General features: G+C 40.2%; 1 protein-coding gene across 5 annotated transcripts in view; it reads left to right on the top strand.

The window, feature by feature from the left end:
- Positions 1 to 13,917, top strand: part of bcar3 (BCAR3 adaptor protein, NSP family member) — an 81,491-nt gene that overhangs the window by 38,872 nt on the left and 28,702 nt on the right. For all 5 annotated transcript variants that reach the window (XM_047375694.1, XM_047375691.1, XM_047375692.1 and 2 more), the window contains 3 exons: positions 2,587 to 2,773; positions 2,903 to 3,157; positions 12,943 to 12,985. In XM_047375694.1, the coding sequence (XP_047231650.1) occupies positions 2,587 to 2,773; positions 2,903 to 3,157; positions 12,943 to 12,985 (485 nt within the window). The remainder of the gene's footprint in view (positions 1 to 2,586; positions 2,774 to 2,902; positions 3,158 to 12,942; positions 12,986 to 13,917) is intronic.

The following is a 13,917-nucleotide window of genomic DNA, read 5'->3' as shown; positions in this document are numbered from 1 at the left end:
TGCTGTAGTCATTCTGCCCCTCAGAGGAATCCACATTCTGTCTGATTCTACATGCCTTAGTAAGTCTTTTACTGTCTGCTTCGGAGCGGGTAAACGTCTCTCTTCACTCTGAAGAGTCCTGGACCAGCCAGCTGGTTGTTCCTCTAAAGCTACATTTACATTTTCATTGACATTTATCAGTAGGAGCTGATGACTCTGTGACCCCCACTGTTTGATTCTGTTTAGCTCCATTTTAAAACTGATTTTACAGCTATGTGCTCCTAATTCGTAACTTCCGACTCTTCAGAAATTGAATCCATCTGTATCAAACATCGAGGTCACTGGTCTTCATTTAAAACTGGAGTTCGTAACCTTTGCCAGTCGTAAATGTAGCTATATGTAAGTCCTACTAAACTGTCAACCTGATGGACATTTGTTATGCATACAATAAAGCTTCATATTAAGAAAGTAAGGATAAAAAACCCTTTCTGGATGTTTGTTTAAAAAAAGCTACTTTGGCTCTCTGTATTTAGTGGAGCTCTGGGTGTCTTTGCCCCTTTACCAGTGCTTACCCCACAGGCCAATTTATTGAAATGTGTTAACCATATTTCCTCACAGTAAATTGTAGTAAATTACTTCATATCATCGGTTATTAAAGTGGGTAAAAAAATTCCCCACATACGAAGTTTTGCATAATCAGTACGAAAGTGTCATGGCAAATGGCAATGTTTTGTCCCTTTTAAAAAAATTAGGTATAACACGACTAAAGTAGGGGTATGAAAGAGCAACGTCACCATGGTATGTATTTTAATACCGTAGAAAGACATGCTCCGGCACAGTGCTGTTGATGTTATTTATTATTTTTACTTGATAAAATGTTTGAGAGCCAGTTCTCATTTAAAACAGCTTGGGAGGGAGGTCACTGTAAGAAACAGTACAAAAACACATCCTACTGTCTGCACACAGGTGGAGCCTGGGTCTTCTCTTTCTTCTCCTATCCCTGGCAAAGCAAAGAAGTAAACCTCGGCAAACATTAGTTAAACAGTTATAATAAAATATGGATGCATTGTTTTTATTATATTTTCAGCAGAATAACTGCCATCAATTCCTTGTTTGAGCTCACTCAGATCAGAATGAACCAAATCAAACAAAATTTAATCAATTTGTTGTCCTTTTATTGTAAAACAAAATGAAAGAGCATTTCTCTGGGGTTTGCAACACATTTTCTGTGGAAAACATTGATCAAAACATAAAATAAGTGCATAATCTTAAGCTATGAAAATGCTGAACAGTAGCCAAGACATAAAGGTGTGTAGCAGTCTGGTGGTACTGCTTTTGATGTATTTTTAGCCTGATGGCAGCTGTTCCCAAAGTTCATAGAGAGGGTGTAAGGAGTCTCTGGTAATGCTTAGAACCCTGTTCCTGCAGCAGATCCAGGACAGAGGGTAGGGACAGGCCAGTGACCTTCTCAGCTCCTCTCACTATCCTCTGCAAGGCTCTCTGTCATATTGCAGCTGCCAATAAAAGAAGCTGACAATATTTCGGCAGAAGCAGATGATTGATGCTTCACTTCAAATTTAAATGCTTGGTCAAAATCAATCAGGCCGTCAAAAATAACCTCTTCTCGATACTGTCGGGTCTAAACTGTGCTTCTCCATTTATTGTAAACTGCTGCCTACATCTTCTGATCTTAATCAGCTTCATTACAAAGCAAAAATAACCAGCTGGGATTTCATTGTCAGACCTTTGATTGGATTAGGGTTGAGAAGTTGTTTGATTTAAGACTGCCAGTTCGTTCGGGGTTTTTATGATATTTTAGTTTGTACAGTGTGACTAATGGCTGCATGCAGACTGAATCAGAGCAGATGATCGTATGCTGTCCAATCATGCTCACACTGCAGGGAAATGTAGGAAGAACCCATCCTGTGATTTCCCAACTCCGCCGAGCTATCTGTCTTGTTCATCACTGTGTATTTTTGTCTGTGGTGTTGGTGCCAACAGACGACAGCTTACCTCATGAGCACAAAATAAAGTTGCCAGGAGGGAAGTGCAGCTGTTCCTTCATATTTTTTTATCAAATCAGATTCGGCTACAGCAGACTTTATTTTATTCTCGAACAGTCAGCTTTTTATCTAATTTCATTACAAAATTTCAGCTAACCCGAAACTCTAGAGGCTTTTTAAATACGACATTTGCTATAGATTATGTTGAATGTATGAATTTACTAAATGCGCATGAAAACAAACATTATTTATGCTGTGTGTTTGAAGGCATAATTAAAACAGGAAAATAAGTCCTTGAGACGTGACATATAGTATTTAAATGCCTTGTAATTACCGGTATGCAATAACATAATGAGGACTTTCTTATCCCTGCAGGGTGCTTTGTGGGTTTGTATTATAATCGTTTGACAGAGTGCGAGATATTCTCAGTTATGAGCCTATCTGGGTGTGGTAATTGTACCAGTTCCTTTTTTATGTGTTACGTATGATCTTATTTTATTTCCAGTAAGCTCAACATGTTTTCTTTGTGTTTGTTGTCATTCTTCAAAGCACCAGTGGCGCTTGTTTCAGATATGATTCATCTCATGTCTCTGCACTTTTCCAGAGTTAAGGATGATGGCTGAGGGGCGTTTTGCCAGTCTGCCCAGGTCCCTACATGCACATCATCACACCTTGGGAGGAGGTTCTGCCCACTCTGGAGGGCCCAACACTTCCCTTGGTGGCCCCAGCAATGGCCCCTGCTCGCCCCGAAAGCTCACCATCTCCATGGATCTCCATGGCTCCAATCCTTGGTGATCTTAATTTATTTGCCAGATTTATTAGCTTAAAATCAAATTTAACAAGATTTTTAAATAGTGAAGTAATACTTTAAAATATTTCAATTTAGTGTTTAATTTCAATTGCTTGTTTCTTTCATGCAGCCTCCCTTCAGGACAGGCAGGCAGCTTATCTGAAATTCCCAGTGCAGCCTACCAGCCAGTCTCACTGCATGGAACTTTGCCTCGTAGCAGAAGAGGAGGAACCAACATCAGCCAGAGCAACAACACATGGGACCCAAAAACCAATCAGGCACAGCCATTACTTTCCAGGAACACATCACTGCCTTCAGGTCACATCCTTCAACCCATGACATCCTCGTTGGGTCGGAATATCACTGATGACTTCAAGAGTAGCAGGTAAACATGCACAGATGCAGGCAGATAAGGGCTAAGATTGCTGTAATTTGATCTATTTATTGTCGCGCTCCGATATTTGTTGAACATTCTGTGCAAATAACCCATATCAAGCAAATTGGTGTGGGAGAATTTAGCTCATTCACCTCGTTTTACTTAGTTGTGTATTAAAGTAGTGATTAAGACAAAAAAAAATCTTTACCTGGGAACATTCAAGGTGAGCATGAAAATGATCTGTTTTTGTTTCAAGAGACGACTACAAAATGTTTCAAAGAGATTTTGTATTAAATATGAAAATGGTTACATTGAATTTCAACATTATTCATGCCCCTTTAGCTTCCTATCGCTGAAGATGGCCTCTCTACACCTTGATCACATCACCACATGTTTTACAGTTGTGATGATTATTCAGGGAGATGTGAAGTTTTGGTTTTCCACCAGACAAACAGCTTTGTATGTTGGTTGAAAAGTTCACTTTTTGGTCTAGGAGGAGCACAGGACCTTCTTCCACATGTTAATTGTCCCCAAAATAATTAACAGAATCAGCTTTATTGGCCAAGATAGCGTGCACAGATAAGGTATTTGATTTTGCTGTATGTGTATCTACAGTCATTTTATATGTGAAGAGAAGAAAGGCAGGCTGTGGTAGTGCAAAATGCTTATTTCATTTCACAGCAGAGTAGCTGACTACTCAGGCTGTAAGGTGTTCATTGTGTTTATAAGGGAAACAGCCTGGGGGAAGAAACGCTCTCTGGTGGCTCGTTTGTGCGAATAGTTCTCTGTAGCACGGACTTGAAGGTCTAAACAGTTTGTGTCCTGGATGTGTGTGATCTGTAGACATGTTAGCTGCCCTTCTGACCTTAGATCTATACAAGCCCTAGATGGTCCTGTCTGCAGACCTAATTGTTCGTTGTAGTTTGGACCTGTCATATTACCTGGATGAGTCAAACCACACTGAGATGGACAAAGACTGGACAGACTAAATTATAGCAGTGGAGAAGATGACCAGCAGCTCCTGTGGAAGGTTGTACTTCTTGATTTGCCGCAGGAAGTACAGTCTCTGCTTGGCCTTCTTTCAAACTGTTTATGTGAGACAACCACCTCAGGTCCAGGGTGCTTCCTTGGAACCTAAAGTGATCCACAGTAGACACAGTTTTGAGCAGGATGGTACGGAAGGTTAGTGGTGTTCTCTGAAAGTCCACCGTCTTGAGCTTGTTAAGCTCCAAGTGGTTCTGACTGCACGGGTCTGCTGAGGTGCAGTCATTCGTGTACTTTGTTTCTTTATTTATTTACATAAAAAATATTATTTGTCAAAATGCAAACAGGACCTCTGCATTCTTTCTCGAGGTGGAGACTTTCTTCTTGCCACTCTTCCATAAAGGCCCATTTTGTGAAGTGTACACCTAATAGTAATCCTGTCAACAGATTTTTCCACCTGAGCTGTGGATGTCTGTAGCTCCTCCAGAATTACATCCTCTTGCCTGACCTGTCGGTTTAGGTAGGCAGCTATGTTTTGCTGGGTTTGCAGTTGGTCCATCTAATTTCCATGTTCATATATTTTCAAATGAACACAGCTCTGTGAGATGTTCAAAGCTTGAGATGTTTTAGAACCTAACCCTGCTTTAAAAATCTCCCCAACTTTCACCCTGACCTGTCTGCTGTGGTTCTTGGTCTTCTTGGTGCTGTTTGCTCTCTAATATTCTTTAACAAACCTCTGAGGCCTTCACAGACCAACTGAATTTGTACTGAGATCAAACTACAAACAGGTTGATTATGTGACTTATGAAGAACATTGGTTGCACTGGATTTTATTTAAGAGTATCGTAGTAAAGGGGGCTTTATTCAATGCATGGAACACCTTAAGGTTTTATAAATAAAAAAAAAAAGGAAAATCATGCCTTTGTTAATAGAATTGTTGCTTCATCAAAATGCTTCCCATTAAAGCAGGGAGTGAGGACATTCAGAGCTGGGTGAAGATAGAGAAGGTTGTAAATGGAGCCCTGAGGGGGGCTCTGCAGTTAGCTCAGCTTCAGAGAGAACCCACACATACACCTCATCCCTCATCATACCCTCCCATCTTTCTGTCTCTGGGGTCGGTTTACAGCACACTGTATCTGATACAAGCCAGCTTTGTGCACGTGCCTGTGCATGCTTTTGGCCCCCAGCAGTTTGGTAACCTTTGTAAGTCAGGGTGTGGCAGGTTTGATCAGAGATTACTCTGAACTCTTTGTTTGCTCCTCTCTTCATCTCTGTGCCTCCATGCTGGATCCATTTCATATGCTGCTGACATACAGCAAGATAATTTGTCCGAGTCAAATTAAGCCTCTGCAGGTGGCTGGATTGTGGGCAGCATTAAACTCTCACTGTGATGCTGAATTAACCAAACTTATTAGTCTCAGTATCCACCTTCTTTTTAAATGTTATATTCTGTTAAATCCAGATATTAGTGTCTCTAGAAAAGTTTGAGCAAACAAATCAGTTTGCTTTTCTATAAAACCACAAGTACAACTTGTCAGTCAGTCCTGACTTTCTGCGATCATGCTGCTGACTGACCTGTGACCACTGACCTTATGGTGCACCAGCTCCTGATTGGCCAGTTTGTCTTTCTCTTGACCTCTATGGGCAGCTTGAGGACCACCAGGACAGAAAGGGGAGGGCAGCAGAAATGACCGTAAAAAGGAGAAGGTACAAAGATCTGTGCTGGGAGGATATCTGACTACTAGTTCATTTGGACCTCAGACTAAATGAGATCAACATAAAACTAGAGATTCACAGATCAGTCCACTACAGATTGGAATCGTCCAGTTTTCCCTTGTTTGTCACTGACCTTAGAAGAAAACTTTGGACTCAGTTGAATCGGCTGCCCAGACCTCAAACCAGAAAAACCTAATTGGAGCATTTGTACATAAAATCCAATTCTTTAAAATAAGTTTTAAAGGTTTGTATAATGCCCTTTAAATATCATCCGATGTTAAGCAAATAAAGATTTAGGCGGACATTATGCAATTCTCCAGCATGCACACTGGAGTATTTGTTGCAGCACAAACGTATTTGTTTGGGAACCCAAATATGGACAAACTAACGTTTCCCCTTGGGTTTATGTTGGTGTTGCTGGTCCATATTTATACATACAGGTCCTTCTCAAAATATTAGCATATTGTGATAAAGTTCATTATTTTCCATAATGTCATGATGAAAATTTAACATTCATATATTTTAGATTCATTGCACACTAACTGAAATATTTCAGGTCTTTTATTGTCTTAATACGGATGATTTTGGCATACAGCTCATGAAAACCCAAAATTCCTATCTCACAAAATTAGCATATCATTAAAAGGGTCTCTAAACGAGCTATGAACCTAATCATCTGAATCAACGAGTTAACTCTAAACACCTGCAAAAGATTCGTGAGGCCTTTAAAACTCCCAGCCTGGTTCATCACTCAAAACCCCAATCATGGGTAAGACTGCCGACCTGACTGCTGTCCAGAAGGCCACTATTGACACCCTCAAGCAAGAGGGTAAGACACAGAAAGAAATTTCTGAACGAATAGGCTGTTCCCAGAGTGCTGTATCAAGGCACCTCAGTGGGAAGTCTGTGGGAAGGAAAAAGTGTGGCAGAAAACGCTGCACAACGAGAAGAGGTGACCGGACCCTTAGGAAGATTGTGGAGAAGGGCCGATTCCAGACCTTGGGGGACCTGCGGAAGCAGTGGACTGAGTCTGGAGTAGAAACATCCAGAGCCACCGTGCACAGGCGTGTGCAGGAAATGGGCTACAGGTGCCACATTCCCCAGGTCAAGCCACTTTTGAACCAGAAACAGCGACAGAAGCGCCTGACCTGGGCTACAGAGAAGCAGCACTGGACTGTTGCTCAGTGGTCCAAAGTACTTTTTTTGCATGAAAGCAAATTCTGCATGTCATTCAGAAATCAAGGTGCCAGAGTCTGGAGGAAGACTGGGGAGAAGGAAATGCCAAAATGCCAGAAGTCCAGTGTCAAGTACCCACAGTCAGTGATGGTCTGGGGTGCCGTGTCAGCTGCTGGTGTTGGTCCACTGTGTTTTATCAAGGGCAGGGTCAATGCAGCTAGCTATCAGGAGATTTTGGAGCACTTCATGCTTCCATCTGCTGAAAAGCTTTATGGAGATGAAGATTTCATTTTTCAGCACGACCTGGCACCTGCTCACAGTGCCAAAACCACTGGTAAATGGTTTACTGACCATGGTATCACTGTGCTCAATTGGCCTGCCAACTCTCCTGACCTGAACCCCATAGAGAATCTGTGGGATATTGTGAAGAGAACGTTGAGAGACTCAAGACCCAACACTCTGGATGAGCTAAAGGCCGCTATCAAAGCATCCTGGGCCTCCATAAGACCTCAGCAGTGCCACAGGCTGATTGCCTCCATGCCGCGCCGCATTGAAGCAGTCATTTCTGCCAAAGGATTCCCGACCAAGTATTGAGTGCATAACTGTACATGATTATTTGAAGGTTGCCGTTTTTTGTATTAAAAACACTTTTCTTTTATTGGTCGGATGAAATATGCTAATTTTGTGAGATAGGAATTTTGGGTTTTCATGAGCTGTATGCCAAAATCATCCGTATTAAGACAATAAAAGACCTGAAATATTTCAGTTAGTGTGCAATGAATCTAAAATATATGAATGTTACATTTTCATCATGACATTATGGAAAATAATTAACTTTATCACAATATGCTAATATTTTGAGAAGGACCTGTACATAAATAAATGAATGAATAAATGAATGAATAAATGAATTAATAGTTCATGCTCAGAGTAGGAAACCGAATCAAATTATCAATCTGATGGTTTCCTATGGTAACATTTTGTTATTTGACATTTTAATTGGATTTTATTTGGGTTGAATTGAACAGGATGGGATTGCCAGGGCAAAATTTACAATTGGGTTAGAAATGGCCTGGAAACTGGGTCCCAGATTGGTTTGTCCACTGGTTACATAGTGATCTATGTAAGTTTCATTCTTTGGGTAAAAGGTGGATCCTAGATTCGGCACTTAATATAAACTGTTTACATAATATCAGTTTGAGACCCAACTGCAGACATACTGACAAGTTTGGAAAACCCAAATTGGTTTCACGCAAGTTCATTGTTAGCCCAGATCCTCTTAGAGCCCATCCAGCCCACATCACCATGCCACCTGGATGGATTTTAACCCAAACCCGACTGTATTTTCTTAAAGTGTTTTGAATTTTAAAATGACCTATTTTCTTTTTTTAAAGTTTCATGTTAACTCTTTAGTTATGAACCAGAACAATCCAAATTAACTGGAATTAATTGTTAAAAGAGAAACAGCACAAACCACAAGGTGGCGCTCCTTAAACCTTTTATCAATCCAAATAGGGGACAGCAGTGAACTTTGATGCTTTAGCAGAGAAACAGATAAGATTAGACAGATTAGATGGAAACCAGGTGTTAATTCATTTTGTCACAGTAGCTTGACTTGAACTAGGACAAACTGGAGACAGAACATTATTTGCAGAGTTGAAAACAGTATGAACATTAGGGCTGCATGAAATTAGGAAAACATGCGATAATGTTGGTGAATATTATGTATGACTTGTTATAAATAAACAGTTCATTTATGGCGTTAATGTCTTTCTGCACATTGCCTACAGAAGTACTGCAATAACAAAAAATCTTTTTTATAATGTGCAGCACTAATGTCGATTAGAAAAAAGTATAGAATTTGAAATATCAAAAGTTAGAGTAATGAAATGTTAAATTAAAATCAGACAGTTTGGTTAGCAGTGCAGAGGAACCTGATCAGTTATCATCAAGTATGTCTAAAGGTTTTCTGTATGTCTTTTTCACATGCTTGCAGGTTTCTTGTGGATTTTGTGCAGTTTGCAATCAAATTCATTCAACTATCCATTCATACATTTATGGAGCATGAGCGTAGTTAAAAGTTAAGCATTTTATTGCAGCAATTTATACTCTAGAGGTTATTTACTTGAATTTAGTAGGGAGACAGAAAAAAAGAAAGCAATTAAAAGATTCTCTTGTCCAAATGATAGTTAAAATGTCTTTGTTTCATTTTGCTTAATTATGTCTCACTATTACATTCATATCTTTTTTATTTTAATTATTTCTCTTTTGATATTTAGGGTTATTACTTTACAGCTTAATGGCTTGTATTACATGATTCAGCATGATGCTTTGAAGTGAATAAGCCATAATAATATAGCTGTATAGAAAAACAAAGACTTCAGTCTGAAGCATAATTTGTTTGTGTGTAATGGAAACCCACTGACCCCTAGAGGTAGCATACAGGTACTGCATGCAGCGGTTTGCTTTGACTTTCTGTCCTCAGCCTTCGCCATCCTGCAGCCCGCTGTGGTCATGCTGAGAACTGAGTGGTGAACTGCATAGAACAACAGTAGCCAGAAAAAGATTGTGGTCAGCTCTTCATGCTTCAGCCTTCCCTGCTCTTTATTTTCATCCTCTTCCTCGCCTCAGTTCTTTAAGCATTTTCTCCCGCTGATTCTGTTATAGATTGTTTTTTTTTTGTGTGGTTTTAGATGCAAAAAGGTTCTGCGTTGCCTGCTTTTTTTAAAAATACTGATAGAAATACTGATATAGCAGTGATCTGTTTGTGTAGTCTGGCCCTAACCATCTCACACATAAATTGGTTAAACTTTAGACAACTTGGTCACGAGAGAAAATTATACACCTGACAAATGATTTTTTTTATGGGGTCAAAGTTTTACCATCTTCCAGGATGTCCCCTTGTTTTTAAACCTGACCTTTTGCCTTTGCCAGCTTCACAAGGTGGAATAGAGGGAATTTCCCTAATTTGAGAAGATTCATTCTGAGGGATCTATATGGGTGTTGTCTATCCATGGTGATTTCCACTGCATGCTCACAATGGAAAGTTGAGTCAGGGTTATGGGAGGCAGGTGGTTGATGTGGTCAGGGTTTTGGGTCTCACAGCAGTTCAGTAGAGCAGCACAAAATGGTCACACCAGGAAAAAGTACTGAATCTTTTTCTATCAACATTAGCAATGTATTCTGGTGAAAAAACATGCAATCTTAGTTCTGTTTTTACTGTGAGATCAAAGTCTTCACTTTGAAATCTTTAAATGAAAGTAGTGACAAACCAGTCAATAAAAACCCTAGTTCAACATTTTTATCTGCTCAAAGTTAAAGGAAAGATCAGAATGGAAATCTATACATGATGCCAGTGCAGATGTATTCATCCCTGGCAAAGAAAAGCATCTGGGGATGCTTTTCTTTGCCAGGAACATGGAAGCTGGTCAGAGTTGATGGGAAGATGGATAGAGCTAGATGCATCCATTTCCAGGCGTTCTTCCAACCCTGGAAGAAAACCTGTGAAAGGATACAAAGAAGAGGGCTAACTATGTGCTCTCTTTCAGACTCGATCCTTGAAAACTGGCTCAGAGTTTATCTGTTCTTTCTTTCTAGGTGAAACAACTAAAGGAGCTACATCAATTAACATTTACTTTTCCTTCCCATAGAAAGTACTCCTGGATCAGTGCTTCTTTGTTCTCTTTGTGTCTCTGCTCTGTTCTCTCAAACCCCCAGTCGGTCGTGGCAGATGGCTGCTCATACTGAGCCTGGTTCTGGTTCTGGTGGACGTTTCTTCCTGTTAAAAGGGAGTTTTTCCTCTCCACTGTCGCTACATGCATGCTCAGTATGAGGGATTGCTGCAAAGTCAACGCCAGTGACTGTCCACTGTCTCTACATGCTCATCCAGGAGGAGTGAATGCTGCAAGTCACTGACTGGATGCAATCTGCTTGGTTTCCTTAGATAGAAAAGCTTTTTATCCAATTTGAATAAATAGCTGAATCTGACTGCACTGTTCAATGGTTAGGATTAATTGGAATGTATGAACCTGACTGTTGAGAAGTGCCTTGAGACAACATGTGTTGTGAATTGGCGCTATATAAATAAAACTGAATTGAATTGAATTGAAATTGAGATTTGGTTGGAGGTTCAGTTTTTCAGCTGGGCAACAGCCCTAAACATAAAGTTGGGGGTGCGATGCTAACGAATGTGTTAGAACGGTCCTGTCAAAGTCCAGTCTAAATCTAATTGAGAATCTTTGGGAAGAATAGACACACATCTTTGTTCACAGACACTAATCTCAGTCTAATAGCGTGGCAAAAAACATGCATCTCTAGATGTTAAAAGCACATCAAGATGTCACCTTAAAGCCGTGCAGCAGTCATTGTGATAAATTGTGTTTAACTCAGACAGGCTGAAAAAAATGCATGCCACACTTTTATTTTTAAAAAGAAAAAAAATTATAAAAAGAAAATAAAACCATGAATAATTTTTCATTCAGTTCACAACTATGCGCTACTTTGTTGTGGTTTAAAGGTGAAAGTTCATGTGAAAAATTGGAGGGGTATGGATACCTCTGCAAAGCACTGCAGGAAAATCAACATTTTACAACCTTTAGTGATCCGTATACTTGCAGTACTTCCTGGCAGAGTATCACCAAAAACAAAAACAGCCACTTTGGCCTTGGCTCAGGGGACAGCTCAGTGTTTTCATGTTGATATGCTGCAGGGCGTGTCAGGACACGCTGTGGTCTGTAGACCTGCTATAGGGTCAGGAGCTTTATATTTTGCTTCCTCCGCTCTTGGTTTGTGTAGACCTGGTGGAGATCTTGACAGGGCCTGCAAAGCTGAACAATCTGCCTTAAAAAAACGACAACGGTTTGTTGTGAATGAGGCCTTCTGTTCAGTTACGGAGCTAATCCCACTCATTTTTTAGGGCTATATTAAAACTGAGAGGGACTTGGGGCTAAACATATTTGGTTTGGTAAGAAATGAGCTGTGCTAATATTCCCGTGGGAACACCATTCCAAGCTTAAGGGATCTGAACTACCAACCTTACTAATGTGGCTGGGGATTTGATCTGATTACAGCTTTCGCTGAGCCCCTTGAAGTAAGTCTCCGATAGAAAAAGCTGTGGTAACTCTTAAAATACATGCACACTAGGCTTAAACATAAGTAAAATAAAAAATGAGAGCCGTTCGAAATTGGATAAAATGTGAAATCCAATAGGAAATTACTTTAATTCCAACAAAGACGAGCAGATAAAACTGCTGCAGGAGTGAGATGAGGAGAAAGGGACTAAAATGATTTGTTTGAATGCAGTTTTAGATGGAAAAATAATAAAGCTAGTGTATCTGCTTAAAGTTTGTGTGTGTGTGTGTGTGTGTGTGTGTGTGTGTGTGTGTGCGCGCGCACGCACGCTCTAACCTCTGTGTAAAACTGTCAGTGGACTAAGAATGGTAGGCGTGTGGCTGTGATGTGTGTTATGTTGGGGGAGGAGTGAAGGAGGAGGTCAAACCAGGAGTGCAGCAAGGGAACGTGTTTACCACTGACTGAAAGAGTGAGAGAACAGGACCGAGAGCGGCCAGAACTTAAAACTCTGTAGCGTGACATTTTTGTTTCACACCACTTTTTTTTCTGAGAAACTTTATGGAGAATATCTGCAGTCTTTGTCTCTCCTACCCATGAATTGGACATGCATGGACTCTTAAAACCGATGCACAGCTGTAAAAACCTCTTAGGCATCAACTGAACCAAAAGAAGCAACATCAGCACCAGTTAGGGACCCACCTGAAGTCAAGCCAAGCTCAACCAGCTCTGTAGTTTTAATTTCTGTAAAAGCTGCAGAGAGGAACCAGACCTCAACACGCGGTTCTTTGGGTCCGACTGGTCAGGATGTACTCTCTAAACAGGACCCTCTCTCTGTCTGTCTTTCCCAGGGATCCTGTAGCTGCCCTGGATGCTGCAGTCGACTATGTTAAGGTAAGACAAACACTTGTTGGTTAAAACAAATCGATAAAACTCACGCAGCTACACATTTTTATGACAGTTTTATGGGTGTAGTGAAAAGGGGGAATGTGTGCGGAAACTAAATGTAACAGTGTTTAAATAGTAGATGCAAAGCACCAGACCCTGAGTGGTTAAGTCAAGTTAAGGTTAATTTGAAGAACACTTTAATGAAAAGTGCAAAAAACAATAATTTTACTAAATTCTAAGTCTGCTCACTTTGTATCAATAGAAGAAACATAAAAGAAACACTTTAGACCCACACAAAGCTTCAAATTTTGCAGACTGCTCTGAAATTCAGTAAAGTTTGAGAGTTGAAATAAATCTAAAGGATTGCCTTAACACTGGGCATCGTTTTGTGTCAGAACTGCAGAAATATTCAGTTGTTCTGCTCTTTTTAATCCTTTTTAATCAGATGCCAGAGTAAACATGTTGGGGGCATATAGTAGCTGCTCCTGCCTACATGCTGCTGTGCACTGCCAGTCAGCAGGAGGCTGAATGAAGACACTGTCCTATAGTGAACACATCCAGTTATTGTGTTGAAAATAACTGGAGACCAACCCATCACTTTTATTAAGGCCACGCCACTTTAAAGGTGCTGTTGGCAAGCTGCTAGTGGCCTGTTAAGCAGTTGGCTGCAGGCTGGTTACATGAGCACATAGCTTGATTTATTAGCCAGTAAAAATTGGCTTCTTCTGCTGTTTTATTTGCAAATATCAGATGTTCCAAGTTCCGATTCAGAAAAGTGAAACCGAACACCCCCTGAAGTCCAAATTGGGATTTGGAAAGTTTGGAAAGATTTTACAAAGAATTTTGATTCAACATGATTGCTTTGCATATAAATTGTGTCAAAGTTGTTTTTTTATTTTTATGAGATTTTCATAGTATGATCAACTTGAGTAAAAATA

Source organism: Girardinichthys multiradiatus, chromosome 9 (assembly GCF_021462225.1).
Source record: "Girardinichthys multiradiatus isolate DD_20200921_A chromosome 9, DD_fGirMul_XY1, whole genome shotgun sequence".
In the NCBI taxonomy this organism is placed as follows: domain Eukaryota; kingdom Metazoa; phylum Chordata; class Actinopteri; order Cyprinodontiformes; family Goodeidae; genus Girardinichthys; species Girardinichthys multiradiatus.
The sequence above is the reverse complement of the archived record's forward strand: the minus strand, read 5'-3'. Positions and strand labels throughout refer to the sequence as shown.